The 26,929-nt window shown below is 44.5% G+C and overlaps 1 protein-coding gene across 3 annotated transcripts in view; it reads right to left on the reverse strand.

Annotated features, from left to right (window-relative positions):
• TTC28 (tetratricopeptide repeat domain 28) overlaps positions 1-26,929 on the reverse strand; it is a 617,832-nt gene that overhangs the window by 92,957 nt on the left and 497,946 nt on the right. For all 3 annotated transcript variants that reach the window (XM_081037616.1, XM_081037615.1, XM_081037617.1), the window contains 6 exons: positions 19,709-21,050; positions 17,936-18,459; positions 14,279-14,388; positions 12,425-12,554; positions 10,348-10,566; positions 8,221-8,386 (listed from right to left, as the gene is read on the reverse strand). In XM_081037616.1, coding sequence (XP_080893742.1) covers positions 8,221-8,386; positions 10,348-10,566; positions 12,425-12,554; positions 14,279-14,388; positions 17,936-18,459; positions 19,709-21,050 — 2,491 coding nt within the window. The remainder of the gene's footprint in view (positions 1-8,220; positions 8,387-10,347; positions 10,567-12,424; positions 12,555-14,278; positions 14,389-17,935; positions 18,460-19,708; positions 21,051-26,929) is intronic.

Here is a 26,929-nt window from a genome sequence, read left to right on the forward strand (position 1 = left end):
CCTTCTTTGTTTAGGGGGTGGTGGAATTTCTTTAGGATTGGATTAATCATAATCTTTGGTTCATGACACCCTTTCCTCATTGATCCATGCATGGCTCGCTTTCATTTATTTATTAATTTTTAATAATGTGGTAAATGCTCACACCACCACCACCCAAAACACAAGCTGGAGAATAACATACCAAATTACCTGTTAACTTCCCTGGAGCCCACCCACTGCCTTCCCAGCCTGAGGCAAGTCCGACCCCAAAGCCCGTGGCCATCACTCCCTGCTTGTCCTTTCTATGTAAGTGTTATTGCATCTAGCTGTATCCCTAAAAACATATTTATATTTTAGCTATTTTAACTCTGTTAAAAAGTTATCATGTTGTAGGCAGTATTTTGGGACCTCCTCTCTTCACTTAATATTATTTTTCTAAGATTTAGCTTCATCTTTGGGTTTACTATGGCTCATCGATTTTTGACCACTGCTTAATATTCCATTTTTGGATTATATCACCATATACTCATCCACGCTCTCACTGGTGGCATGTAGGTATTTCTAGGCTTTTGCTATTGTTTACAGTGCAGCTCTGAACATTCTTGCTCGTGTACAAGAACCTCTTGTGGATATTACAGCTAAGGTGTATATCTGGATCAAAGGGTTTGTGAATATTTCACTTTAGAAGGTGATACTAAACTGTCTTCTGATGTGGTTAGCCAATTTACCTCTCCTGGCTACCAATAAGATATCTTGTGGACCCACAGCTCCTCCAACAGTTGGCATTGTCAGACTTGTGAACAAAAGCAACTTGTTATCTGTTTAGAACCAACTGGAGTCATCCACGTTTATGAACTGGTGCAATCGAAATTACTCAGTATTTTGAAATAAGAAAATGCATTTGATTATAAAAATAACTTTCACTATAGAAAATTTAGAAATGTAGAAAAGTACCAAAAGGAAAAAACGTAATAGCTATAGGTTATTAAGGCTTAAATAGTCATTTACACTGAAGGAATATTTACCCCCATTTTAAGGGCAGTCTATAATTGCAATTTATTTAAAACCCCTTGGGAGCACTCCTTCCAGCTCTGACCCACTATTGAGCACAGCCTGACTAGGGTTCTAACTAGTCAGCTCAGCACCCCCAAAGTGACACTGCACTGTCCCAGGTGCCTAGGAAGCAGCAAGACTCTGGCTACATATCAGAATTAAAACCTAAAGATGTGTTTTGAAATTCATAACATCTCCCTTATGGGAGGTTCGTGTTCTACACAGCGGTTTTAATCGACGCCTCTTTTGATCTGGGAGAAAGGGACGGGAAGTTCTTATTAAACACTTAATAAAAGCAGTTCTTTTATTTTAAATCCATTTTCAGAAACTCCTTTGTAGCACTGTACTTCCTTTTAGCAGTAAAACGCCATTAAGGAGAGCAAAACCAGTCTGCAGAATAACAAGAACACCATGGCCAGGCTGTGGATAATTGAATGACGGTGTTCCCCAAGGCACAGAGACTCAGTTTCTGGGGACACAGGACATTTTACATCCACTAGAAAAAGAGAAGCAGTAAACCAGCCCTGCATGAACAGAGTCTGCTCAAAGCACATCTCCGGTGACTAAATTTCAAACTTAGTGACATCTCACGATGGGCCAGGCACTGTGTTAGACTAAGGATTCAGGGAGGACAGGGCATAGCACCTGTTTTCCACGGCATCACCATCTGCTTAGGAAGACATACAAACTAGGTGATTATGAAACAATGAAGAACGAAATAAGTACTACTGTTAGACAGCCTCCAGAGGGGAGCAAAAATCTGATTTGGACAAGCAGGAATCTGGGTGGTCCTGATGGGAACAGTGTGAGATTTGAACAGGGCTCTACAGAGTAATGAGACTATCGACAGTGAAAGAGAAGGACAATTCCAGCCGAAGGGAGAAGTACTTCATTCATTCAGTCAGTCAGTTGTTCTCTCAAACACTCATTAAGTATCCGCTATGTCACAGGACTGCCAAGGGGACTGGGTGTGCGAGGTGAACAAAACCAACCGTGAAGCTTCTGAGAGGCTTTTCTGACGAGTGGCTTTAAGCAGGAATCGGAAGGATGAGAAGGAACCAGCCATACCAAGAACGGCACGCAGAACTTCGCAGTGAAGGAAGGACATGGGCAACACTTTAAGGTGGGAAAGCCCTGGCAGATCCTAGGCAGTGAAAGCAGGCTGGGGCGGGGGGAGTAGGGCACAGGGAGACGCCACACTGAAGGATTAGAGGTGCCATTCAAGCTGTGGACAGAGGCTGGGTCACATGTGCTGAGAAGGCGAGCGAGCGTAAGGAATGCAAGCTGGAGTCTAAAGACCATCACAACCTTTAAGGGATTAAGTGTGTCTGGGGGCTTTGTGATGAGAGGGAGAACAAAGAAACACGTCCCAACTACATCTATGAAAGGTCCCTTTGGCTGAAGGGACTGGAAGGCTGTGGGAAGGAGAAGGAACAGGGCGGTCAGAGCGGAGGGGTAGCAGCAGCTCAGGGTACAGATGACCAGACCGCCACTGTGCTCATGGCAGTGGAGACACAAATGGATGGATTCAAACGTACCTTTTGTACTTTGTGATTGTGGTAAAAAGCATACCTGCAATACTGTTTTCCATAGTGGCTACAGCATTTTACATTCCCACCAACAACAGTGCACGAGAGTTCTAATTTCTCCACATGCTTACCAATGCTTGTTATTTTCTGGGTTTTTGATACTGGCTGTCCTAACAGGTGTGAGGTGAAATCCCACTGTGGTTTTGATTTGCATTTCCCTGATGATTAGTGATGGTGAGCATCTTCTCATGGGCTTATTGGCCAGTTGTATGTCTTCTTTGGAGAAATGTCTATTCAATTTGAATCGGATTATTTTTGTTCTTATTAGATTGCAATTCTTTATATATAAATATTAACCTCTTACCAAATGTATGGTTTGAAAATATTTTCTCCCATTTCACAGGCTGCCTTTTCACTCTGTTTTGTTTCCTTTGCTGTGCAGAAGTCTTTAATATTTTATGTGGTCCCACTTGTCTAATTTTGCTTTTGTTACCTTTGCTTCTGGTGTCATATCCAAGAAAACATTACCAAGTATAATGTAACAAAGCTTTCCCTAGAAATTTTATAGTTTCAGGTCTTACATTTAGGTTTTTAATTCATTTCAAGTTCACTTTTACATATGCTAGAAGGCAAGGGTCCAGCTTCATTCTTTTGCATGTGAATATCCAGTTTTCCCAACACCATTTGTTGAAGAGACTATCCTTTCCCCAACATGTAGCTTTGCCACTCTTATCAAAGACCATTTGACCACCTACGTAAGGGTTTATTTCTGAGATCTCTATTCTAGTCAATTAGTCAATGTGTCTGGGTTTATGCCAGTACCTCACGGTAGCTTATGACATGTTTGGAAATCGGGAAGTGTGTGGCCTCTAGCTTTGTTTTTCTTTCTCAAGATTGTTTGGCTACTTGGGATCCTCTGAGTTTCCGTATGAATTTTAGGATTTTTTTCTATTTTTTGCAAAATATACCATCAGGATTTTGGTAGGAATTACATCAAATCTGTAGATTGCTTTGAGTAGTATAGATATTTTCACAATACTACCTTTCCAATCCATGAGCATGGATTACCTTTCCAATCCATGAGCATGGAATGTCTTTACATTTGTTTGTACCTTCTTTAATTGCTTTCAGCAATGTTTTGCAGTTTTCAGTGTATGAGTCTTTTGCCTCCTTGGTTCAACTTATTCTTAAGTATTTTATTTTTGATGCCATTGTAAATGGCACTCGTTTTTGTGTGTAGATTTGGTAACCTGCAACTTTGCTGAATTTGTTTATTAGTTCTAGCAGGGTGTGTGTGTGTGTGTGTGTGTGTGTGTGTGTAATCTTTAGGATTTTGTACATATGTCGTTGTGAACAGATATAATAATACTTTTTTCTTTGCTATTCGGATGCCTCGTATTTCATTTTTCTTGCCTAACTGCTCTGTTTGAGACTCCCAGTACTGTGCTGAAATGGCAAGAGAGGGCGTCCTTGCCTCGTTCCTGATCTTCGAGGGAAAGCTTTCACTTGCCACCATTGAATATGTTGGCTGGGTGCTTTTCACATATTGCCTTTATTACGTTGAGGTAATTTCCTTCTTTCCTAGTTTGTTGAGTGGTTTTTTTTTTATCATGAAAGGGAGTTAATAGTGTCAAATGCTTTTTCTGTGTCTATTGAGATGATGGTGGAGTTTTTGTCTTTCATTCTGTTAACGTGGTGTATCACACTGACTGACTTGCAGGAGAAATGGGGAAACTCAAGAGTTGGGCTTCAGATACTTTAGACTAGAGATGCCTGCAAATACTCAGGCAGAGGTGTTTAGAGGGCAGCAGTACCCACAGATCCAGAGGTTAGAGACGCCTGAGATAGAGGGAAGAAGTCACAGAGTACATTTAGGGAACAGAGAGGAAGGTGTAGTGACTAGAACATGGCATTCACCGAAAGTCAAGAATGAAATATAAACCCAGAATGCCTTCCTAGAGCTAGATCATGGTGCCAGGCTCTGAAACATGGATTTTATTCTCTGTAAACTGAAATTACAGAAAGGTTCCTTTTCTTTTCCCTTTTGAATGACAGAGTTGTTTATTTATGGCTATTTCTGACTTAAAAAGTAATATATGTTCATTGCGAAAAACTGAAAATAAAGAGAAATCCAAAGAACAAAACACTAAGCATCTATAATTCCACCATCGACCTCTAGTTACCACTCAACACTATGGTGTATTTCCTTCCAAGGATTTTTTCCCTACTTTTCATACCCATTTTCTGTATATATTATAAAATTTAAATTATACTATATACAATAGTTCTATATGGTATTTTTCACTTAATATTTTGTCATGAACATCTGCTTATGTTATTAAAAATTCTGTCAAAGTAATTTTAATTGCAACATAATATTATATTGGATATTAATTAATATTAATTAATATTATATTGGATAGATATGAAATAATTTGACATTCAATTATTGTGGACATTTAGGTTGTTTTTATTTTTTCTATAATAATAGACCTATTATAAATATTCTTATGTATACACCTTTATTCTATTTCTAAAATGAAAATTTGGGCGTCAAAGGGCATGAACATTTTACAGATTTTTGTTAGTACTGATAAGTTATTTTTAGAAAGGCTAAACCAATTGATATCACTAGGTATGAGACTGCTCATCTACTGCATCCTTACCGTCATTGAGCGTGATGGCTTTACAAATATTTTGAATTTTATAGATGAAAAATAACTCATCTGCACTGAAATTTTCTTACTATTTTTATGAAACTGAGGCAGAAACTGGAGTCTCAGAAAAACTCCATTCTAATAAATTCAAATCATGCCTCTAAAGTGTTCAATTTTAATATCGCAAGAACCTGAGTTGAAGCTGACGAAATGTGAACACATTTCTAAAAGACTCGTCCAAAGCGGCAGGGAAGACCTTATTTCTCACGCTCCAAAGGCGATCAGAGCTCCTAACAGGTCATGCTGAGCATCAGGCCCGCGGCCATCCTAGACAGCCTAAGGACTCGGCCTAACTTGTTAACCTTCTGTACAGGGCAGAGGAGAGAGATAAATGTGGGGAATGTAAGCAAGCTAACAGTCCTTCCTCCCCTCGCCACTGATGGAGAGCTGCACCCAAAAGCCATTTTCTTTCAATTCAAACGGCACCTGGACGTATAAGTGTTTAACCTCCTATATCATGTAAAAGGATTCCTTAGTTTGTACCTAAGAGAGGGGTGATGGCAAGAGTCAAAGGATAACCTTCTTCCTTCTTGGGATGAATTCTAATCTAGTTCCATGAAAATTGGGACCAGGTGGAATCTGGATTTTCACACAGGCTGCGCCCTAGTAATGCTTGGTTTGGACTGAGGTGACCTGGGTATGCCACCAAGTTGCTGTACGGGAGATGGCACACAGAAACCACCTGTGCATGTGCGGCGGTTCAAACGGCAGGTGGCACACACCCGGGTCCCTTCATGATCTCATCTCAGTTCAAGCTCTGGCCTTACGAGTTTGAAAATAGGACGCTTTCATGTACTCAGAGGCTTTGCCTCTTGGCAGCCGACTTTTGTACAAATCAGAATGTCAGTTAATTAGGCACATTCTTTATCTGCAAGTAGATTTACATGAGAAACCAAGTGACAATCAGAAAGTCTAACAAGAAGCATGAGACCTGAACAAGGGAAGGCAGGAGGATGATCTGTGAGGTCTTGTCCACTGAAGGTGACCGAAGGCATTGGTGTATACGCTTGGGGTGGCCTCCATTTAGTTTCTTTCTCGTCCTCCTTCCAAGCTCAGCTCAAACATCCTTTCCTCATGAAAGCCTCCATAACTCCTTGGTATAGGTTTCCCACCCCCACTTATACATTTTCATTACTTCCTGCATTTTCATTTAAGTACTTACAACAATTTTAATTAAAAGATTTGATATGCTCTGTTGTTTATTACCTTTCTGTTCCCCGAGAGCTGGAGCCACGCCTGCCTTACTTACTACTCATTCCAATCTCGAGTGCGCATGGCACATAGTAGGCACTCAGATATTTATGGGAGGCAGGCAGGATAAGAGAGCACGATGGCTGCAAGTCCACCACAGGAACAGGCTTCCAATGGGACTGTGAGTCCCTTAGCCAAGATTCTCTCTCCCTTTGACAGTGTCAGAAATGGGCACTGCCCGCCACGTCTGCCCTGCTGACTTTGCTTTTGTGTGTTTCTGCTGCTGGCCAGCTATTCCCCTCTAATACTTGCTGTGAATATGCAATACCTTTGGTCAGGTGACAGTTTAATTAGAATGGCCTAAGTGTCTTTCTGTCGCTGAAGCAGCTTTGTATACCCCTGGCCTAACCTATTTTATGGCCAATTAAATCTTAGGGAATCGCCTCTTCCTTCCTTGGGATTTCCACACAGTCGAGCCCCTGTAATCACCGCAACACTACCCAGGGTTAAGGACGGGGTTGCTCCAGGATACACAGCAGTCAGAGAAGAAAACAGACAACAGTGTGTGCATGTGGCTGATGCCTGCTCAGACTTCATACAAGCAGAAGCTAGAGACGACATTCTTACATGCCTCAGCTATTTTCTCCGAGTATGATATTAATTTTGATAATTAAAAACAAAACAAGCACTGTTCTGGGAGTCTGGGTGAGATCTAGATTGTTTTGATCCTGGCTCTGACACTAATTCAGCTGTCAGCAAGTTCGAGGCAGTGCTGGCTTCTGCTAAATGAAGGAGGAGTTGGACGAGATGACCACTATAGCCCCTTCCAGTCTTGACATTACATTATCCAAAGACTATTTTTCATCTAAGAACTTGTCCCCGACTTCATAAGCACTTCAAAGATAAATCCAGCTGCTGGCAATGACCACCACACACTCAGGAGTCTGGGATAAGCATCTCGAAAGAAATCACAGCGATGTCTTAGGATTTTCATGATTACAAATGAAAGCATTCAGGAGACAAGCAGACATTCTTGGGACCTGACACCAGCTAACACAGCAGATTCTCTGACACACAGACTTTCTCAACACTTGTTAATCACAGGATGGAAAATCTGGCCACGAGCAGCTCTAAGGCACCCTATTCTTTGGATGTTCCCCAGAAGCAGGGTGCCTGTGGAAGCTATTTCCCACATGTAAAGTAGTCAAGCATGACCAAATGTTTCCATAAGCACATAACATTTACAGTCTTTGCAAAAAGCCCTTCTCTTCTTTATCCACGATATTGGGAGCTCAACTTCCTCCATCTCAGCCCCCCAGCACCCAGATCCACGCACAGACCCTGTCACAGGTGCTAAATTACTCTCTCAAACAAGCATTCAGCCATTGTACAAACTCATTACGAATCTGTTTATAACTAAACCTCATCTCAGTTTTAATGAACTGATATGTTAAATTCAAAGTCATATTTATGTTTAAACATTCTACTAACCCTCCTTAGAAAATGGGCATTTCTGATGAGACCCTTCCCTGTCTGAAAGGAAAGTACCAAAAGGGATAAGCATAGCTCACTAAGGGGGTTGCACTCCAGAGACACATATGTCTTTCGCTACAGCAACTGTGAATAGACTAAGCACAAAAGTGTGAATTCCATAAGATCTCCAATAGCATACTTACAAAAGAAAAAACAAAGCAAACAAACAACCCTGAGACAGTCTCTGTAGATGGGATTGGGAACGTTCTACTACTTGCCTTGAGTAGTAAGACTCCACCCCCAGGGCCTCGCGCACGCTGGCAATATGTTGTTCTAGGGCCGAGCTGGTGGCTATTGGAAGAGTTGCACTGCTGCCAGCCTGGAAGTCACTGGAGTTTTCCACTGTGTTATCACCCAGGTAGTGTTCGTGAAACTTCAGAATTCCTAAAACAAGACAGGGATAGCCAACATTATCCATGATTGGGGTTGGGGGAAGGACAGATGGAAGACAGGTAACAGCAATGCTGATGTCATGTGACCTCTCTGACCAGCATGTCATCCTCCAAACTATATGAAGAAATTCTGAAATCCAAGGTGTCAAGAGGGTTTTCAGAAGTTTGGTCAGTGCCCTTTTTAGATCACACCTTTTTAGATTTTGCACCATTAGGTTTGGTACTTGATACCAGGGAATTCAAGACAGGGCTTTTGCTTCTGACGATATATTCAGAAGCTCCTGGAATGCTGACTACTTCATTGGTATTTCAAAATAGGTGCTTCTCAGAAGCACCAACTAGGGAACATTTTCTTTCAGGAATAGTGCGTGAGCATGCTAGGGTATAGTCTCCCCAGGAACGACATCCTGCATAAAAATATAACCAGCCAAGTAGAAACTGTGTTACTCAAAGACCTTTCATTTCACAAAAGCAAATCAAAATAAATATGTAGTACAAAGGCCAGATGAAAACATTTTAAATCATTTATAAATAAGACTAACTGGTCAACGGTCATTGATGGATTAAAGAAGCAAAAAATGATGGCTACATGAAACTGAGGGAATCTATAGTGGTTTTCTGGTAATAAATATAGGACATATTCTCAAATGGTAATGAGGTGTGTCAGCCCTGGAAAATGCTGGTCCTTTCTGATTGGATTAGAGCTCCCGTGAAAGCTTCAGAGTCTCGTTAAGAGCAAAGGGAACAGAAAGCGAAACAATAGCAGCCTCATTATACATGGCTCATTATTACAGGGATTTGGATATACCACCTGTCAAATCACGTCCCCAAAACGTAACAACCACAGACTGAAAGAGCCTGATACTTCCGTCGTCGGCCATGTCCTCCTGGGTATTAGTGCCCCTCTGGGGAAAGGGATACACGGGGATTCATTACATTATGGCTGAAACGCGCCACGTCACCACGAGGATCACAGCTTAAAACCTTTAGCATAAAAAGGTCAGAGTAACAATGTTCCCCATGGAAAGCCCATAAAAAACATGTAATTAAGGGGAAAAGATGATAACAAATAATGCTGAGGCACAGAAGGTACAGGCACGAATGCTCAGAACCCAAGAAGCATCTGAGAGCTGTCATCCAGCCATCATTTTTTTTAATCAAAGGGATGGAAACATAATCAAGAAAATCTTGTCAATTTTCCTGGCAGTTGAACTTTTTGAAATTGGCTTACAGATATTCAAGAAGCTCATTCTTCAAGATTCCCAATGATAAGATCCACTTCCCCAGTCAATAAACTCTAATTGGATCTGGGGTGTCTCCAACATGGCAAAGCCATCAGCATTTTATTATGCAAAAGAATATGGCCCTAACAGCTAATTAGTGGGTCGGTATTTGGTGAAACTGCTACAGCCTAAACATTTAATGCTGATTTTAATCAAAAGGGATTTTTACTTCTGAAATAGATTTACAATGGAACTGGTTAAAATAGGTTCTGCTAAACTCAGAAATTTCAAGCGCGAGACTTCATTTATATACTGTGAGAGGACTTGCCATTATCATTTTAGTCTCTTACTTTACCATGACAAAGGGTCACAATGATTAAATCCTATCTAGAAAGCACTTGTTAGGACTTACAGTCATCGCGTTATTAGCTAATGAACACACCTGCCTAAAAATGGGGCTGCTAGTGAAATTAATCCTGCTCTGAGTCTTCCATGATAAATGCTTCCACATTCGCTGGCGAGGAGCAGCGATTTCTAGGGGGAATGAGAAAGCTGGGCTGGCTTATTAACTGAATGCCCCCTCGGAATATCGAGGTGGCTGAGATTTTGCTGAAAGCAGCCGTCAGCTCCTTAGGCTGATCCATGCTCATGCTCCTTTCACCTCTATTCATCAGACAGGCATGGTAGAGTGTATAATTGCCCTGTGCCCATGTAAGTAAAGAGACCTTACCTGCCCCAGGAGCAAGCAGCCAGCTATACAGGTAGCCTGCAGCCAGGGAATAGTAAAGCACCAGTCCCCTCTGGCCATTGACCATCTCTAAGATCTGATCGATGGTGACCGGGGAGTAGGGGTCAGAGTCCTGCTGTCCTGTTTGTCTTTCCACCAGAAGATCCGCAAATGCCCTTGTCCGTCCTCTTTCTGCCACAGCCAGGGCTTCATCATGATGGCCTAGGAGACAAGAGCGACAGGCTGAGGACTCCCTGGGGAGAGGGCCAGCACGGGTAGAAAGCCTGGGCAGCAATCTCACTGCCCCTGCACTCCAATGTGTGGCAGTCTCAGTCACACTGTTTCAAATCCAACCCCCGGCCCCCGATGATGGGTGCAGCGTCCACTCTTACCAAAGCGCATATTTTCGGATTCCACGCCACCCTCAGCCATGGGGCCTTCCCCTGTCTGGCAGCCACCCCACAAGACAGCCAACTGGGATCAGACGATTCATCCTCCACATCCCGAGTTGCTCTGACCCCCTTCACTTGCCTCTTGAACCTGATGCCTTGTTCTCTGGCTATCCTCTCACTTCCCTGCTCAACTTCGGTTCCCCTTTGACATTGGCAGAGGCACCGTCTTTCTGTGTCTACTCAATGCAGCCCCTCTAAGCATCACATTGTCTAGCCCCACTTCCTCACATGCCCCCACCCCCCAAATTATACCCGTGCCTTTACACATGCTGGCCCCTCTGAGGTCTCTAGTTCTTTGAAATTGCTTCTCTTTCAAGCTTTTCCTCAGTCTTCAATCCAACTTCTAATCCCACCTCCTCTAAGAAACTAGTCTGTAATCTAGTTTAAAAGAGAATGCACACTTATGAGAGCACCAAAAATATAAAGCAGCATGCTTTCAAGTGAGGATTGTCTACAAATTCTGAAGGAGGATTCGCTTGTGTCATAAATACAAATGTGGAAGAGTTGCTAGAACCAGGGTCCAAAGAGAGATCAGGCAGAGGCAGGAGACCAGATGCTGCGGCCCTGGCAGCATTTCAAGGAGGCCCCACTTCTTACAGTTCAAGTGTCAGTAGACAGTGGGGATTTACATGTGTGTATGTAAATGTCTTCTTTTACTCTACTAAGTTTTTAACTGGAACAGCAGGGATCATTTCTGGGAACACTGGCAAATCAGCCCCAACGTGTTAGACAGACTTAACACTGTGATTATAATAGATAATAAATTGTAATCCCAGGCAATGAGCACATTTAACAGGCGCATTTTTCCAGGGGAAGTCTGAGTATCCACACATATACAGCAAAGGACAGGCTCTGAAAAAGCCTCAACATCCAATTTCAAAGACATTGTTAGTTCCAATCAATACCTCTTCTTGGGGAAAATGGTCGGCAGAGATGGACAGGTCTGAGAAGAGGCAAAAGACAGGGAAGAAGGTGTTTGCATCAGTAAGGCCCTGGTGAGGGAAGATGCATGTTGCCCCAGTGCCATGCAGCTCCCAGGCCTGGCAGAATTACCGCTGACTCTGTCACCGTCTAGAGGGCAGACCCAGATATTAAAAACACTTACTGGACAGCAACTAACAGATGCATCCGAGAGGTAATAGGGGAGGGGGCAGATGTCTTCTCAGGTTCTCCTCCCAAGAGCTAATCAATGGCGCAGGGAACCTGGGGGGAGCACCTGGTTCAAGTGTCCCTGTCTCCAGGACACCTTCTCCAGCTCCTAGGGCCGCCTGCCAAGCCACTTTGTTTCCACAGCACCCGAGTTTCTTCTCCCTTAGCACTGGTCACACCATCCTGGCCTCACTGACTTCTGTGTCTCTATAGGCCAAGAGCTTCTTGAGGTCAGGAACCAGGCCTTCTTGACTTTAATCCCCAGGGCTGGTACACAGCACATAGTAGGTGCTCTATAAATATATACTGAATAAATGAACAAGTGTTCAATGGCTGGATTGTGGTTGTGGCCACAGAGTCTATGGTAATTACAAATCCTATTTTGTCACAGCAATCCCTAAACGACTTAGGACACACACACACACAAACACACACACACACACACACACTCACACGGTGCGAACCCCAGCTGCTCTCACCTAGGCTGACGAGCACCCGCTGCAAGGCCTGGTAGGATGACGTCTGCAGGTCAAAAAGGGAGAGTTTGTAGTCTGTGCTGAGCTGTGCCTCGTGTCGGATTGTTTCAAACAAGGCCGATGCCCTATAGAGCTGCAAGTTGGGGACAAAGAGTGTTATCCATTCTCCAGAAACCACTGTCAAGCTGTTCACTGACTAAAGACAACTTTTGCTCATATCTTGGTGCACAACCTAAAAACAATGTTTTAAAGGTTTCAAGGGATGAACCTTTATTTCCAGGTAGGTCCTAGTGGAAAGGCAGCAGATCATACCATGTAAACTATAGTTTATGTAATCAATTTTTGACAGACAAAGGGAGACCCTAAAGACGGGTTATAGCCTTATAGTCTGAAAGTTGTAAAAAAAACAAACAAAAAACAGCTATTAATCCAACCAAGTGCTGATTTTGCATTAAAAAAACAAAAGGCCTTGCCTCCTGTCACCAAGAAACTGTAATTGAGCACCGCCACACCTCACGGTGCCAAAGGATTGGCGTGAGAACAGGTGAGGAGCAGGAAGGCTAGAAATGGATGAGGCTGGGGGGAAATGAGACGAAGGCAGCCGCACTCTCAGGAGGCCGATAGCTTTTTATAGGCACTTCAGCCAAATGAAATCCTGCCTTCTGCAACAGCACCCCAGGGTCCGCCTTTGCTGGACAAGCTCCCCTGGAGCCACGCCCACCACAGGGACACCCGCGGAAACAGACGCTCACAATCCTAAGAAGACACTGTCCCGCTGCTCTAGCGGCTTCTCTATCAGTGAGATCACAGGACTTTTCTCTGCTATTTATCTGCTGGAAACACAGTATCAAATGTTAAGTTCATGCAAATTTAAAAAATAGAATTCTGAGACTAAAAGACGGACTAAGAAAGAGGAATGTATTCCCAACTCGGACACCAATTTGCTGCGTGGCTTTTCAGTTTCTTCTCAGTTTCTTCTCTATAAAGGGGACAGTTTCTTCTCAGTTTCTTCTCTATAAAGGGGACAGTTGTCATTCTGCCTCACAGGGTTATTTCAGGATTAAGTTCAGTGAGTGAAAGTACTTGTAGGTCAGATATCAATACAAGTTTTAATTTTTAAAACCAGATAATTAGAGAATTAATTCTTTCAATTGCTTTTAATAGCTTAAAAAGTACAGTAAAACACCATAACATCCCAGGGTGCAATGGCAAAAATGCAGTCACGTCATGTCTTCAATTCCTGTGGAGCCTTGATTCCCTTATCCTTTGGCCTCCTCTGCCCAGCCCAGGGCCTCCTGCAGTGATTACCCACACATTGCCCAAGCGGTTAAGTGTGTCATTTTAGAGATGCCATCGCACCCCTTCTTCAACCTGCCAGAGGAACCCATAACTCTAGGGATCTTCCCAATCTCCAGAGCCAGCTTTCTCTTCAACTATTTACACATATGGAGAAACATGAACTCGTGTGTGTGTGTGTGAAAGAGAGAGAGAGAGAGAGAGAAAAGAGAGCGAGAAGTATCTATTGATATAACTAGAAACCTACAAAGATATTAAATCCAATAATTATGAATTCTTGGATTACTTACTTCTGTCCTAAAATATATGTATGCAATTTCATATTAAGGTTTAATGAGGAACAGCAGCACATAATACAAGAATTCCAAGGAAATTATTGAGAAATCTATCACGCAACTGAGTAAGAATCTTTATTATAGTTCAACACTTGTGGCCGCTTCAGGCTGGAAATCCTGTACGTTCACCAAGTGCAGAGGTCAGCACCTTTTGGCCAATGTCATCAGTACTAGGACAGCAATGCCGAGGTCTCCCATGCTTCTGGAAAGGACGCCCACTGCTCACCTGGTGCTGCGCCTCCTGCAGGTTCCCACTAGCCCAAAGGGAGAGGCCAAGACCGTGGCGAATTTTGGCTTCATCCTCTCTTCGGCCCAGTTGCTCAGCTAATCTTAACCCTGAAATCAGACAGAGAAATTTTAAGGACACACAGAAGGTAGATAATGCCATTTGCCAAGGAGTCACGGATGGTAATTCTGTCTCAGGTGTATATAAAAAATGCTCACATAGCTAGCTAAAGTGCAGGACAAGAGTAGAATCAGCCAAGGCAGAGTAAGCATGCTCTTCAAATTGTGTTGGTGACAGCCTTCCCAGGACGCCCCCAGATGCCCCAGCGAGAGCTCAGGAGACGGCTGTCAGCAGCAGACACGTTTGTATGACAGGCACACACCCTAGAACCTAACCTGCCACCCTCCCAGAGGTGAAATCCCCGGCTTTGCAAGTGAGAACCCCAGGCCTACAAAGTGATCTAACCCAATTCTTGGGCTGGCAAAAGCTTTCCTTGACAGTTCCTTAGCCAAGCACAGAAGCCAAGCTGATACTTTTTCCAATCGCACGTGCACAGCATCCAACCAATGTTGGTGGGAGACATAGCTGATGTCCTCCTGGGTGCAGAATGCTCACACTGCCTGACCCTGCCTGCTGTTACTGATGCTGCTGACGAGTTTCACATCCAGTCCGTTTTCCCTTTAAGCCGAGACTGCGACGTGCCTCAGCAGGGTTGCAGAACAAGTCCTGAAAGCCTTCAATGAGACTGACCTCAGTCTAATGGCTTTCAGGTAGACACCAGCAGTTTGCGTCACTTACCTATAGTGAGTGCCTGGATTTCAGGACACCAGCAGCCTCTGGGGCTTTGTGCGAGCCAAATAGGATGGCAGCATTTATTGTACTGGCCACTAAGCAGTTCTCAGCATTACTTTGCCCTCATCCTGCTCTCTGTACACAGGAGTTAGCCTGTGCAGGAGACAGCACAAGGCCCGCACACTACAAGTGCACACACAAAGGGAGGACTTCCTTTTTCTATTCTAATTATGGGTGGATGGGAGCCTGCTTCTGAGCATGCTGGGCTCATGCAATTTCAGACTTTTGAAAAATAACTAAGTCAATTGGGAAGCTAATAAAAGTGATACTCAGGTTCAAGCTCATAAAATATTACACATTTCAAAATGCACATAACTCAGAAAACTTCAAAATAGCATTACAGGCTTAAATCACGTCATTGGGTAACAAAAAGAATACTTGCAAGTGATTCGCATTTTAAAATACCTCACAGAATCGGAACACAAATGAAAGAGGATGGTTCTTAGGGGAAAACAAGGATACTGGTTGTTTTAATCTTCAACAAGCTAACCCTGTGCATTCTTCAATGCAGCTATCCCTGCCAAGTCTGGGTCTATGAGTCAGAAGTCAAAATCATCGAGGTGGCCCCCGTGAAAGTATATTCTGTGTGAGCGGGGACTTTACTTTGTTTCCTGCTGAATCTCCAGCATGCAGGACACTCCGTGGACCACAGTCAGAGGTTCAACAATGAAGAGCTAAAAGCCCTACCCCCCACCCTCCCCCCCCCGCCAGGACAGACATGGTATCTGCCCTGCCCCAGTTTCTCTCTGCTGCTGCCTCTTAGGAGCCTGGTCTGCTAGGAGCTAGTTGTATAACTCCAGGTGAATCACTAAATTACGCCATGCTCCCTTTCTTCATTTGCAAAAGGATGAAAAAGCTGGATGCGACTAGTGGTTTTAACTGGAGGCAGACACAAATCACCTGGAGAGCTTGTTCAAAAGACTCAGTCAGACCACATGAGATTCTACTGCACTGGAGTGCAGTGAGGTTCCTCCACAACTCCCTCTGAAACCCGGGAGGCAGAGCTCACTGAGGTGGTTCCCACTGAACTGCTCCCACGTTGCAAGAAGGTACAGGCCCAACTCAGAGCACTAGACGGGCCATCCAGGTGTCCAGCTCCCGTGACACCTCCTGAGAGGTATCTGGTTTGGCACACAGGGCACACCAGGCTCTCCAGTGGAGCTCATCCACAAAACAGAAACTGTGGAGATGCCACAGTATGAATTTAGATCTCTGCGAGACTTAAAACTACAAGAAACAATAAAAACGAAATTGAGTTTCCCATAAATATAGAATTATGTTACGTCTCAGGCAAAGCAGCTGCTTTATGGAAACAATATTTCAGGAAGTACAAAAGAACACAGCTGAAAGGTTGTCATATGTTGGGTCTGAATTTAATAGTTTTCACAAATTCAACTGAAAATCGTCCCCAGTCTGTTGGAATTTGACCACAGTCAGTTTCAGGAAACCAAAAGCTAACTCTCATATTTAATGCATTGAGGCAAGCTCCCATTGAATGGAAGCCAAATAAGGTCTGGGAAGGGGCTCCCACCGTCGCAGTGACCTCTCAGCCTGTAGGCCAGAGCAATCCCTGGTCTGTGCAAAGGAACACGAGAACCATTGGCCAGCCCCTGGCCCATTCTCCACTTTGCTTCCTGCTTCCCTCTCTCTGGCTTCCCAGCTGAGGCTCAGGAGGAATAGGGGATAGGACTGCCGCAACCCTGCTCTGTTCTTGGGAGGTGAGGAGCAACTTCACATGGAGTCTTGTGGTTCCTGGGTCAGAAAACCTGGGCTGAGCCCCACTCCGCCATTCACTGACCACGTGGTCAGGAGCAAGTCATTGTACTCTCTGAACCTCAGGTCACTTACTGCAACAGGGAATAAAAACCTCTCAAGGTTACTGTGAGAATTAAATCCAGTTAAATAAACTATACATGCAAAAACACTTGGAAACGATAAATGAGAGTTTTTACTTGAAATCAACAACCGTTTCCTTTTACTAGTGAGCCAAGAACATCATACCTGCCGTTTTCCCCTCCAGGATGGGAGGACGCGATGTGTCTGTGTGAGGGGAAGTGCTTTCCAGAGGAGAAGTGAAAAGAGGTGGAGGGTAAACACTCGCTGTGGGACTTCCAAGGAGTGAGTGTCCTTAGGTAACTGCATGGAACCTGACAGCTGGGGGAAAAGGGAAGGAGAGGAGGGGGGAGGGAGAGGCGAATGGGAAGAACCCCTGCCACTTGCTGGGCCTGCCTGGAACCAGGCTCCTGTGGCACCAGCCCAAGCATTGAAGGTAATAAGCACTGGGAAGAAAGCCTAGTCAACTGCTTCAGTGACCCTCAGACTGATGCTTCAGGATTACACCTGGGCTGCCACAGCAAAATTGACTTGTATAAAGTTCTGATACAATTTGGGAATTTTCTAGAGGGACCACAGGGCTTGGAACAGATGAGCATTTTCCTCTGATTCTGAGTCTTAAATTTTACACAATTAGATCTTACTTGATTCTCCCTGAATGAGAAGGTGTTGTTCACTCAGTAGAGGGCTCCGAAAAGCAAGGAGAGTATCCACTCCTTGGGCAGCTGGCTAGCAAAGTAAGACAGGCTGGGTGATGCGTTCTGGACGCCAGAACGCCTCTGTACTATGAAGGAGCACTCAGGACGGGGTACCCTGGTTTGGGAGTGGAACTGGCCAAGTGGCCTCTGAGATCCTCGCTCCAGACAGAGGTTGCCACTGTGCATGCTCCAGACCGTGCGTGCTCCCTTCTGAGTAGACTCTGAACTCCATCTCAGAGCAGAGCCAGAGACCACGCCGGGCCTTTGTGCTTACCTTCCTGTAAGTACATGACCGCCTGGGAATAGTTCTGCAAGGCATGATGGGTCCTTCCAAGGCTACTGTACGACACTGTCTTGGCCACCAGGTCGTTCATCTGGGCAGCAATGCTCAAGTGCTGCTCCTGATAGACCACCGCCCTCTCGAAGGTACCCAGAGATTCGTACGTCAGGCCCAGGTTCCCGTAGGCACGGCCCTGGCACGTGGGGTTGTTGGTCTCCTCCGCAATCTGCAGATCAAGCTGGTGGTACTGCAGGGCTGTGTCATATTCCCCCATCTGCTGGTACACGCCCCCCAGGCCGCAGGCCGCGTCACTTTCCAGAGCTCGGTCTTTCATCTCTCTGGCGATATTCAGCTGGCGTTCAAGGCAGGAAATGGCTTGTTCGTAATTCCCTAATTGGCTGTGCAGACTTCCCAGCTCTCCGTAGGCCTGGGCTTTATTAGAAGCTTCCCCGAGCTCATGGGCCACGACCAGCCTCTTTTCAAAGCACACGAGGGCTTGCTGCAAGCTCCCCATTGCCCTGTGGGATGCAGACAGAACAGCAATGATATTATTTTGTGCAGGTGCAGACATGCTGAAGCCCCTGAGAAAATGCAAAGCATTTGTCACTGTCACTTAGTAGAAGCTCTTAACTCCTCTTCAAGCTAAAATCTATCATGTGCCCTTAGAGTGAGATGCAGGGGAATTTCATAATCTGGAAAGCAATTCAAAAGTCATCCCTTAGTGACCTTCCCAAGAGCTTGAGATTCAATGGGATATACACCCCAGAGGAAACATAAAATATATTAATAGGCACAATGATAGCAAGTGAACTGTTTGCTTCTTCGGGCCTCCCAATTTCCACTACCGCTTAGACTATGTTTTTGAAATCACTTTACAATGGCTATAAATCTTTCACCCCGAGCCCCTCAGAGCGCTCTGTGGGTGATGATTTAGTTTGACCCTTGCCCTTGCTCCACTCCAGGAGCCCTAATCCCCTGCTTATCTGGAGAGGCCATATATTCTGCAGACACAGACACCTTCTTGGGTTCCCCACACTCAGAAGGAAAGCATCACCTTGGCCAACAGTGTGTCTTTCTGTGCTGCTAAGAGATGACATGATAAGAGTGGGGAGAGCATGGATTTTGGCGGCACACCAAGCCAGTTGTGTGGGGCACATGAATTCCTTTCCCTGAGCCTCAGTTTCTGGATGATAATAAATCCCGCAACCCATAGCAGAGTAATAAATGTAGAGTAATACAGGATGCTATAAATATTAAGCAAGATATCCATGCAAGGTACCTAGCATGATGATGTTCATTCACTCCTGCCATTATCAGGTGGCTTTCCCTAAAAGCAACAAAACGGGGACCAAGGAATCGGTGGGTGCAGGTGATGTATTAAAGAACACATTCATGTAATGTGGGAGACATTCAGAAAAGATCAGTTAAATTGAATCATTCATCTTTCCCATTCTTACTGCCTATCTCTTTTATCCTGCTTATTATGATGTCGTCAAAAAGTCAGTGCAGTTAGAGTCAGAGGGCCCTGGGTTTGACTCTCAGCTGTCCCTTTGCAGCTGTGTAATCTGGGAGGTTAACCTAACCTCTCTGGGCCTTCGTTTCTTCCTCCAGAACATAAGGGCCATACTATCTTCTGCTAAATTCACAGAATCATTGGAAGAACCGATGGAGCTATGTATGAAAATGCTTTGTAGTTAGCAAACAGGCAGGGCGACAGTAAGTTGCCATTGCCATCACAACTGCTCTTTGTGCCTCTGTCATTCTTACCTGTGTCCATTTCCTAGGCCCCGGTAAGCCTTGGCCTGGTCTTGCATGCGATTCAGACTCTGGGCAACGGACAAATATTGTTCATAGTACTTGATGGCTTCCTCGTGATCGCCCAGGGCCTCGTAGCAGTCGCCCAGGTTGCCGTAGGCCCGGCCCCTGTCGAGCACAGACTCGTTTCCACTCAGCTGCTGCAGCATGGCTAACTGCTGCTCGAAGTAGCCGATGGCTTCCTCCATCACATTCATGTTCATCTTTGTGATCCCCATGTTGCCATAGACCTGGGCTTCGAGGCTCGGATCCTTCAGCTTCTGTCCTAGATCCAGCTGCTCTTCATAGCACTTGAATGCCATTGTGTACTTCCCCAGGGCCATGTAGACAGCGGCCAGGTGCCCATGGGCTCTGCACTCCCCCGGCAAGTCGCTCAGCTCCTGATACACCTCCAGTTCCTGTGTGTGATAACCCAAGGCCTTGTCGTATTTCTGGATCATTCGGTATGCAGTGCCCAGGGCCGCATACGCACTGGCCTCCAGTCTCCTATCCTTTACATGGTGAGCTAAGCCCAGCTGCTGCTCATAGAATTTTATTGCACCATTTATATCTTTTTTACAGATGAATATATCGCCCAGGTTCCCTAGGGCTCGAAATTTAGCCTGGGAATTATTCAGGGACTGAGCTAGGGACAGCAGGTACTTTTGACACTCCTCGGCTTTGCTGAAGTTCAGCAGGGCCTTGAACGCCAGGCCCAAGTTGCAGTAGGCTTTGGCTTGGCTCAATTTGTCATGAAGGTCTTTGGCCAGTGCCAGATCCTGCTCATAGTACTTCACGGCCTCCTGGTAATTGCCAAGGCAGTAGTGGGCATAGCCGAGGTTGTGGCAGACTTTGCCTTCCCCTTCCATGTCTTGGAGGTCAGGAGACAGCCGGAGGTACTGCTCGTAATAGGGGGCAGCTTGAACGTACTCCCCCCGAGAGCAGTGGAAGTTGCCCAGGTTGCTGAGGGCCCGGGCTTCACTCTGGATATCACGCAGCTCGCGGGCGATGTTCAGGTGGTTCTGGTAGTGCTGCAGGGCCCGGTCGTGGGCCCCCAGGGCCTGGTAGGCCACAGCAAGGTTCCCGTGGGTGGACGCCTGCGAGGCGCGGTCGTTGACTTCCATGGAGATCTGCAGCTCCTGCCGGTGGTACTTGACCGCCTGGTCATACATGCCCAGAGCGTTGTAGGCATTGCCCATATTCCCGTAGGCACGGCCCTGGGCAGCATAGTCGCTCAGCTCCTGGGCAATGCACAGGTGGGTCTTGTGGAGTTTCAGTGCAGTATGATAATCACCTTTCATCTGGTGTATGATTCCTGAGAAAGAGAATAAAAGAACAGAAAAGGGTTGGAATAACTGATGAGCAATTTGGAAAAAAATGTAATTTGCAACTCAATTTATACTCAAATACACTCCAGATGAATTAAGGAGTTTAAAATAACAGAAGGTAGAATTAAATATTTACGGTATTAGCTCTCCAGAGGGGGGATAGCTTTCTATGCTTAGAAGCAACAACAACAAAAAGACACTGACAGATTTGATTACGAAAATAAGATTGTGCAACAAATATATATCTAAAATTAAAAGGCAAACACAATGCTGGAAAATATCTAAAACATATGAAAAAATTCAATAGCTATTGTTTATAAAGACAAACTCAGTTTGATTTAAAAAGATATCAAGACCCCAATTTACTAAAATAGGCAAAGAACAGTAAGTGTGAGCAGACAGCTCAGATCCAAGAACATCCACAAAGTAACCAGAGGGGAAAATGCTCATTTCTTTTGAAAATCAAAGAAATGCAAAATAAAGCAACCCTGAAGTACCATTTCACTTTTACTAAATTAGCAAACAGAAAATTTAAACAACATCCGATACTGGTGAGGGTGCCTGGAGACTGGAAACACACCAACCGCTGGACCTAAACTGGATCAGCCTTGGGAGAAGCAGCAGGCCAAGAGCCACAAACCCAGTGCTGCTCAGACCCTGCCAGGGGAATGCAGTATTCAAAGGAAATCATTCGACAAACGCAAAAGCTGTACGCATAACCACCTTCATTGCAGCAGTACAGACTAGTGGAAAAGCAGAATCGGCTTAAATAGCAAACACTGAGGGACACAGATCAATTCAATAGAGGACTATGCAGTCCTTTAAAAAATAATTATGAAGTCTATGCAGAAAAATGGGACAAAAAGTTCTTAAAATAATGTTAGGGGCAGAAAAAAAAATGCATGCTCCCTGTGACTAGGAAAAAAAAATGTGTGTACGTGGGCAAGACCTTGAGGGGATTATGCAAAAACAAAAACAGAAGTTGTCTTGTTAGTTGATGGGATCTGAATGATCTTTGTTCCAAAATTTCTTGTAATTCTGCTATACAGCTTTTACTGTCAACATAACAGCACTTGAAACAATCCCCACAAACTATGCTCTAGCTGCTAAGCTATTGTTTTCACAGCGAGATACATCATAAATAAGAAGTAGTTCCAAATGACGGATATCATAAATGTAACTTGGAAGGTGCCTGTAAGGTGAACGTGGTTCATTCCAGTTGGGGCTGGGTGAGAGGCACTGGAGAAAGTGGAGGGAATCTGATGTGCAAACAGGTTTCTCATTGCCCTTGGTTTTGAACACACTTTTTCATACATCAATGTGGGAATTTTGTGGTGGTGACCCAAACTTGCAGAAGTACAAAAACTCAAAGACACCACGATGGGTTCTTGTTAAAATTTCTGAACTGAAAATAGAGTCATTGAGAAAGAAAGCTATCAAAATTCAGCCTCAACAATTTGCTTATCTCTTTGATTACCTTTCATCCATCCATCCATCCATCCATCCATCCATCCATCCATCCATCCATCCATCCACCCACTTAAACACAGACCAGCAAACATGAACTGAGTATTGTATACTAAGCCTTGTAGTGGGCAGCAGGGGTAGAGAGAGAAATGAAGACAGGAGTCTGTCCTCAGAAGCACACAGGGCCATAAGGGAGAGAGTCAGTACACATGATAAATGCTGACGTGGTGGGGACAGAAGAGCATGGCAGGGCCGCTCCTCTGGTCCCCACTTCCCCCCCTGCTTGCCTCCCCTGACCCCTCCCCCCTAACAGGAGTCAGGCCTATTGCTGGGCCCAGCCAGCTCCTTGATATTAAATGGATTTAGGGGACTGGACAAATCATTTAGTCTCTCGGAGCTTTTTTTAGTTCATCTATAAAATGAGGAAAATAATCATGATACCAACTTTCGAGAGTGGTAGTAAGGATCAAATGAAATAATATGTGTATGTGCATTGTAAACTATAGAGTGAAATTCAAATATTAGTTACTGAAATTACTATATGCTTCCAGGAAAGGGCATTCTGGAGATGGCAGAGATTAACAAACTATGTCTATTCTTCTGTGTATGTTCCCATATGAATAAAATATTTCATAATTTAAAAATAACGAAGAGATCATGGTACTCTATGTAATGCAGTAACATGGTACTATTAAAAATGGTAAAGCAGAAGGATATATGTAAACATGGGAAAAGTTACAATATATTAATGGGATATATGGTCACAGAATATTTCTATTAAAACAATAGGATATGCGTATATACTCATATATTTACATTTACACATATACATACAGCATATATTTATTTAAATGTTAACAAGAGTAATCTTTGGGTGGTGGGGTTTTTTTTTCTTTTTGCTTATTTGTATTTTAAGTGTTCTTTCTATAATGAATGCATAACCCTTGGTTTAAAAATTACTGAAAGTATTTTTGAAACTCTGATCTAATAAGTGGAGTAATATGCCTAGGGATTGGGTTACAGTCACTCCCCTGGGTTGGAGATGTCACTGGCATCCTAGCTGGAAGGGTCAGAGTTTTTTAGAACCTGTCTCAAGATCAGAAACTCTAAGCTGCCCAAGAGGTAATACCTTAGCAGCACCAGGAACCCTTTCAGTGGTGAAAAGCTATTAGGTTGGTGCAAAAGCAATTGCGGTTTAAAAGGTTAAAAACAATTGCAAAAACCACAATTACTTTTGTACCAACCTAATATTAGTGACAGAAACATTTCAGTTCTAAAGCCCTGCATTTGTCCTTTTACCCTTACATTGTTTTTCTCAAAAGAGAAAAACTTAACAATTTCAAATTTCCAGGTATCCTTAGCGAAAGTGAATCACTTACTCCCTCTCTCCTCAGTTTCTGCATTTCTGAAATGAGAGTTGAAATATCTGCCCAGCCATGAGTCCATAGCTATGGAGAGAGCCAGAGCTGGGGAAAGCAGCTGCAGTGCCCACACCTCCCCCAGAGCACTTTCTCTCCCTGTGATGTCTTTGCATTGATTTTCTTTCCCCCACAGCTTTTGGATTTCACTGCAATGATTTTTAAGCCAATACAATCACTAGCTGGTCGCTAAGATGATGTTGAGAGGAAGCAAGCAGCATGAGACCTTCAGAAAAGTTGATCAGAGGAAGCTCGGGTTTTCTGCCTGCTCCCTACCACCAGACACAGGTCTCCTTGCCGGCCTCCCACCCTCCCCACTGGTACCCCATCCCACGGGAAACTGGCTAAGCATCTAGAAGGCACACTATCATGGAAAAGGGACAGAACTTTAAGTCAGGAGTGCTGTTTTACAAGCCTGGCTCCCACCTCATTCAGCTGAGTATCTCTGAGACAGTCGCTTGATGTCTCTGAGCCTTTTCTTCTTTTTTTAATTGAAAACTTTTTGGTGGGTTTTTTTTTTTTTTGCTTTCTTATTAATAATGTCAGGTTATAATCATCTCAAAGAAATGGTATGAGAAACATAATAGTGTATTCAATAAGTTTTGTAAACTATAGCATGCTGTCTAAACGTGGCGTGAGCAGTATTTAGAGAGAGAAACGCAAAGGAATTCCATGTCTCTTACTCTTCTGGCCTGACGAGTCTGGCCTAGTTAGCAGGGAGCAGTTGGGAAGATAATGGCTGCCCAGGGTTCAATGATTTGTGCAAGAAACTGCCTGCTGATTATGGCAAAATGATCTGATCCCCAGCCAGCTTGCCCGTGCACTCTCCTTTTCTCCTCCCCTTCCTTCTCGACCGACACTTCTCAGGGTTTAGAAAGAATCACAGGAAGATTCTCAAAACAAAGACTTCTGGTCACAGGCAAAGGTAAGAGGAGGTGGACCTGGCTGAGTGGGCATTTTTTCATCTGCCCTGTGTCTCTACTGTCCCAGCCGCTGCCAGCCCGGAGAATTCTGAACGGAACATTACACACTCTTGGCAGCCCTTCTCTTTGTTGAGGCAACATAAAAGCGGCCCTGTGAGCTGCCAGCAGAGTGACTGCACACGCTGAGGAGATAATCTGCACATCCTCCTTCGCTTTGGAGACCGCAGCTTGATTTTCCAGGGCCGTCACTCAGATGAAGACTTACAGAGGGCCTGTCAGCAGGGGTGCTCTAGGTGACAACGTGCTGCTGGGAGGGGAATTAAATGAAGATTAGTGGGGCAGAAGATCTCCCAAAGCCCAGTTCTCACAGGCTGTGTGGAGAGAGAACGTGTGGTTATAGATTTATCCATCGGCGCAGTAGGGCTCCCTGTCTGCGTCAGGAGTGGTCACTGCCACGAGAATAACACCTACGTCAAAGAGCTGTCGTGAAGGCCAATGAGATCCTGCTCACGAGAGGCTAGCTAGCACAAGTGCGGGGACATAGTAGGTACTCAATGCATCTGGCTTTTATTAGTAACCGTCGTCAGCAAAGACCACGGGCGGAAGCCTTTCTCCCGAAACCAGAACACTGAGCATGTTAGCAGTGAATTCTGGCCGCCTTCTCTCTTACGAATTCTCTGAAAGTAAGGCCTTCGTGGGCCTCCACAAACAATGGAAGCACTCTTCTCATTTATTGAAAATATTATTATTCTGATTATTAATAGTGCACAATCCAAATGGGGGTTTAAGAGCTCGTCTATTCTTTCCCTCTGCTTTCAAACTGGCTGCGTTCTGCTTCCTCCGAGCCAAATCACCAGGTCTTCTCAGGAGGAAACATGATTTGGGAACTGGAAGAGGCCCTCCCACAGGCTCACTTCATAAACGACATGACCTGGGTGCAGTGAGGGGAAGTGAGTTAGTGGCAGAGCGGAGGGACTCTTGACCCACATGCCCTAAGCTGTACCAGCCTATCTGCTTCCCAGGTAAGCCGGAGACATGACAAAACAGTTATTAGTCTCACTAGGTATGACAAGGGACAGTAGCTGTGTTCTTAAAAGTTTTCATCTGTTATAAACACATATGGGAGTATTTACAAACAAAATGACACAGCATCTCTGATTTACTTCAAAATACTTGAGCGGGGGGGAAGTTTGTGTGTGTGTGTGCGCACATGCATGCGTGTGTGCTCGTATGTGTTTGTTGATGAAAACAGATGAAACAAGATTAGTAAAATGTTGATAATTGGGTTATGAATATGTGAGGGTTCATTACACTATTCTCTCTACGTGTGTGTGTGTGTAAATTTCCATAACAGAAAGTTAAATCAACTAATAAAGATACGCAGAGAGCTGCAGTGTGCATTCCTCTACAGCCCCTCTTGGATCAGGAAATTCTTCCTCATAGCTGAGTCCTGAGGTGGATGTTTCAGTTCATTTTTCTGTCTTTAGGACCTCAGCTGAGAAAGAAATCAGCTGGTCTCCAGCCTCCGTCTCCTCTAGGCTGGGAGGAGGACATGCGTAGACTGAAAACAACACAGTGCTTTGTTTGGTCACGTTGCTTTGGTTTATTTATAATCACGATACTTAGTTTTACCTTTAATTTCAAATGATCTCACAGGAGATGGTATTTTGTCTATGAAACAGGCAGGGTGGGAGGGGATGGTAAAAACAGCCGAGAACTCCTGCTCCACAGAAGCAGGACGGCACCTTCTCAGCTGCTCCTCCCAGTTTCTTCCTCACCAGGGGGAGTGCCCCCAGTTTCTCCAGCACACCCATCATTCCAACTCTAGACATCTGTAGGTTCCCTGGATGCTCTCCCTCTCAAGTTTCCACACACAGTTCCCATACATGTTGTAATCTCATCTTAAAGCGTGGGAGGGGGAGGAGGGGACAGACCTCGTTAGCAGACAGATGGCTGGAATCAGAGTGCTCGGCATTAGAAATGCTACCGCTGGATGTTTTTCTCTCTCCTTTTCCCATTACTATGTATGGACCTGGAGACAAGCCTCCATTACTTTTG

Source organism: Rhinolophus hipposideros, assembly GCF_964194185.1.
Source record: "Rhinolophus hipposideros genome assembly, chromosome: 24".
Classification (NCBI taxonomy): Eukaryota; Metazoa; Chordata; class Mammalia; order Chiroptera; family Rhinolophidae; genus Rhinolophus; species Rhinolophus hipposideros.